Source organism: Pinus tabuliformis, chromosome 5_2, assembly GCF_031772625.1.
Source record: "Pinus tabuliformis cultivar Carrire ecotype Pingquan chromosome 5_2, CPIR1, whole genome shotgun sequence".
In the NCBI taxonomy this organism is placed as follows: Eukaryota; Viridiplantae; Streptophyta; class Pinopsida; order Pinales; family Pinaceae; genus Pinus; species Pinus tabuliformis.
This window is the reverse complement of record NC_142306.1, coordinates 287007494-287011801: the sequence shown is the minus strand read 5'-3', so window position 1 is coordinate 287011801 and position 4308 is coordinate 287007494. Positions and strand designations below refer to the sequence as shown.

General features: G+C 30.2%; 1 protein-coding gene across 1 annotated transcript; it reads left to right on the top strand.

Annotated features, from left to right (window-relative positions):
- Positions 1-209: 209 nt before the first annotated feature.
- LOC149158659 (protein LURP-one-related 8-like) lies at positions 210-1585 on the top strand. Its single transcript, XM_089433350.1, has 3 exons — positions 210-557; positions 650-892; positions 985-1585. Exons 1-3 carry the CDS (start codon positions 306-308, stop codon positions 1117-1119), a joined length of 630 nt encoding a protein of 209 aa, XP_089289476.1. The 5' UTR covers positions 210-305; the 3' UTR covers positions 1120-1585.
- The last annotated feature ends 2723 nt before the right edge of the window (positions 1586-4308 follow it).

Genomic DNA, 4308 nt, shown 5'->3' with positions numbered 1-4308 from the left:
TAAATAGAAAGTTGAATAGACGACCACCAATAAAGTTCCGACTTCGGTGGCTTTATCGCTATGGTTATTATCTTTTAAATATATCAGAGGAGCTAGTCATATATTTTATTTTTAGTGAACATGAGAGAGGGGCATTTCAAATGCAATGGCAATCCGAGTATAAGAAGGGATCAAGCAGAGGGGAATCAGCACCCAGTTATTAGCCTTAGCGTTCACTTTAGTTGACTACGTGTTTCATACACATTATTCATTCCTTACTCTTTTTCCTTCGATTTGCTCCTTGCTGCCTCGTATTATCAGGAAACATGAGTCCCAAGATTCATCCACACGAACCAGAGTTCGCCAGGCATGCTTGGATCGACGATAAGGTCTCCAAGGCGTCTGCCACAGCGCTCACAGTGTGGAAAAAGTCTCTTGTTTTCAGCTGCAATGGCTGTACTGTTTTCGATTCGAGCGGAAACCTTGTGTTCAGAGTGGACAACTATCCTTCAGATCCCAAGAACCAAGTCGTTCTCATGGACGCTGTAGGAGTGGCGATCCTCACGTTGCGGCGGAAGGTATGCAAACATATATAATATCTTTCAAATTCATCTTCGTTGTTTTTCGTTGTTTTCTCTTTTGTTTTTCGTTGTTTTCTCTTTTGAAGCAGAGGCTGAGTCTACAGAATGAATGGCGAGGATTCTTAGGAGAGTTCCGGGATGCCCAGAAATCATTGTTCGTCATTAGAAGGGCGCCATCTCTGCTAATAACCAGAAAGAGCTTAGCAGAAGTGTACATGTGTACTTCTTCAGCTAAGAGCAAAATGAAGAAGACGCCAGATTACCATGTTGAAGGATGCTATGCCAAGCGTTGCTTCACCATTATGAATAGCTTTAACGAGGTCGTTGCAGAGGTATGTATTTTACAATCCATATGTATGCTCAGAGTAATTCATTGGGGTGTGTTCATGCCAAGTTCTCAAAATATTTGGTGTTTTGCTTTCAGGTGAAGCCAAAGCAGGTGAGACCAGAGATAACACTGGGAGGAGATGTGTTCAATCTGATAGTGAGTCCTGGCGACGACCAAGCTTTAGTTATGGGATTGATTATCGCTCTCGATCAGATCATGCCGTCGGATTGAAAGCCCATCCTCTCCAAGGGCTACCAGAAGGAAACGGGGAAAAGGAATATGTTTTAGGGTTTCCTCCTCTCTTGGTTTTCTTGGCATTCAAAATTCCAAATTCCGATGAAGAGGATTTAAAGGTACAGAATCCCACTTCGGAATATGTGAGAATTGTGGAACATTGTGTTTCACTCGAATGTGACGCCATGTTTAGAGTAGGTTACGTCAGTAGAGTCAGCGAACTCCTTTCGGCCTACGATAATGATTCTTGACCTTGACGATATACAACGTGTCTTCATTGACAAAGCCGTAACCCTTGTTTACCAAAGTCAACGAACTTGGTGCCTCATTCCCATGTGTATGTTGTAAATTGAAGCACTTGGTGCTCCATTGCCATGTGCATATTGGTATTTGAGTATTGTACAGTAAGATGGATATATTTATTTTATGTTGGGGAAAGATGCGTATGGTCATTTTTGGTTGAGGAATTTTCTATGTAGATGGTATGTAAATTGAATTTTGTAAGGTAAAATGGATATGATTATTTTTTTTTTGTTGAAAAGCATGATTGTCGGATTTTTAACTCTCTACTGTCATTTAGCCTTAAACTTCTGAAGGGTAGTTTTCAAGTGAGAAGCAACGCCAACGTAGTGTCATTGAATTGGATACTTTCTTGTTGTGAATGCACGACTTATATAATCTATGTTAAAAACTGGTGGATACCTTTCGATCCATTCACCAGTCGACGTAATTGTAAAGGGAGTCCATTCACCAGCGAGCAAATGCGAAATAATTTATAAACACTCAAAATGTATGGAAGCGACTTTTATTTCTTGATCAATAAAATATAGCAGGTATTTCGGTGAATAAATTTGTGACAACTTACTTTAAGTTAACTTTCCGATTAAAATATTTTAAATACATAATAATACATAATTTGAATAATTGTATGGGACTAAATTTAAATAAAAGAATACGCTTTTGGAACACTTAAACATGTAATATCATGGCTGGTGTTTTATATATTTTTTATAAAAACATAACCATATAGATTAAATTTATTATTAAGAAATTTAAAATCCGGAGCCTGAATAATTTTATGATATAAAATTGAAAAAAAAAAATCTTTTTAAGAAATACTTAACAATATTATCATAGCCACTCCATATTATATTATTACATATATATTAAAAATTTTAATATAATATTATATATATTAAATTCTTGTTATTTAAGAAAACTAGTTTCAAACATATCCATATTTGAGTAGGAACATTGCAACTTTACATATTTTGTTTCTTCAATTAACAATCCATGGGCAAGTAAACATTGTATTTACTCCTAATCTACATTCTATTAAAAACAGAAACTCGAGCTATCTCGACCTTCTTTGATTCGGTGTAATTCTTTTAAATCTATGTTTCTTTCAGTGAAGAATTCACCAACTATGACACAATGTTTCACTATAATGAAAATTTTATAATTTCTATAATGGACATTTAAAAACAGTGTAAATGCCAATTTATTTGGGCTTCCCTATTCCAAAAATTTCATTAACTTATTTAGAAGGTTAATTTTTCATTACATCATTTAGAATGGTAATTTGTATATAAGTATGAATTCATTTTAATTATTAATCTAAATCTAATTAGATTTGGTACGAGGAATTAAATTGATTTGACTTACAAATCACTTTTATTATAAAATTATATTATTTTATACAATATTAAAATATTGTATTTATAATTTAGAATAAGAATAAAAAAATTATTTTTATATTTTTCCCGTATTAAATTATTATATAAAATAATTTGTCAAAAATAATAAATAACTAAAATTAATAAAACACATATATTTATTATTATCTTTTATTATAATACAGTTATATTTTATTATTATTTTAAAAAATACTAATTAACATAATTTTAAACATAGCCGCACATCACCTTCATTTTAAACTATAAAATATGCTTTCAAAACAGCTAACACAAATACATTAAGTGTCAATTAGCACAAATACCTTCTGTATCAATATTTTGTATCAATTATATGGAAATATCTTTCTTTCATTACAATAACCATGATATACCTCTCATTTAAAAAATCATAACCTAACAAAATTGTTGTGAGTCCTTTCATATAAATGGTTGTTACTTATCCTGTGTGAACTACTTCAAATTGGCTGATGACATACCCTTCACCTTATCTTTATTTTGTATCAATTATATGGAAATATCTTTCTTTCATTACAATAACCATGATATACCTCTCATTTAAAAAATCATAACCTAACTAAATTGTTGTGAGTCCTTTCATATAAATGGTTGTTACTTATCCTGTGTGAACTACTTCAAATTGGCTGATGACATACCCTTCACCTTATCTTTATTGTTGTGTTTTAAATGTAGCGTTCTCATTATTTTTCGTTATAAAGGTTATGAGTGGCTCCGTAAGTGTTTTGACATGGTCTTTTAAAATTTGATAATATTCCTTTAAATAAAAGGTAATTATACTTGGTTTTTATTAAATAATAATTATTTATTATAAAAATACTTATTTTATTCCTATTTATATATAAATACAAATAAATAACAAGTTTTTTTAATAAAATATATGACCGATCAATATTTTATATCTTAAATATAAATATTATATAGTGATCTTTTTATGACTATCATTTGTTAGATAATAATCACCTTATCATATCCCTTCTCTCCATAATAATCACCTTATCAGATCCTTTCTCTCTTTAAAGGAGATAGTTATGCTTTGATGATAAGATTGAAATTAATTAATTTTTTTCCTGGTTGAAGTTGAGGTTAATATATCTTTGGATTCTTTGATGGTATTTTAGTATATTGATTAGGAATAAAATTATATCATATTCTTTCTGCCCTTAAAAGAGATAGTTATGCTCTCATGATAAGGCTTTGAAATTAATTAATTTTTTTCCTTGTTGAAGTTGAGGTTAATATATTTTTGGATTCTTTATGGTATTTTAGTATATTGGTTAGGAATAAAATTATAATGAATATTAAAATAAAATAATATAAAGGAGATATCAATATATGTGGTTTTCTCAATTATAATTTTATTTTAATAATATATAATTGAAATAAACTTTCTTCATAATTTTTTTTTTAAGAAACAAAATTCTAGATATAATTCAACATCAAATCTATAACTTAATAATATATAGTTTAATGA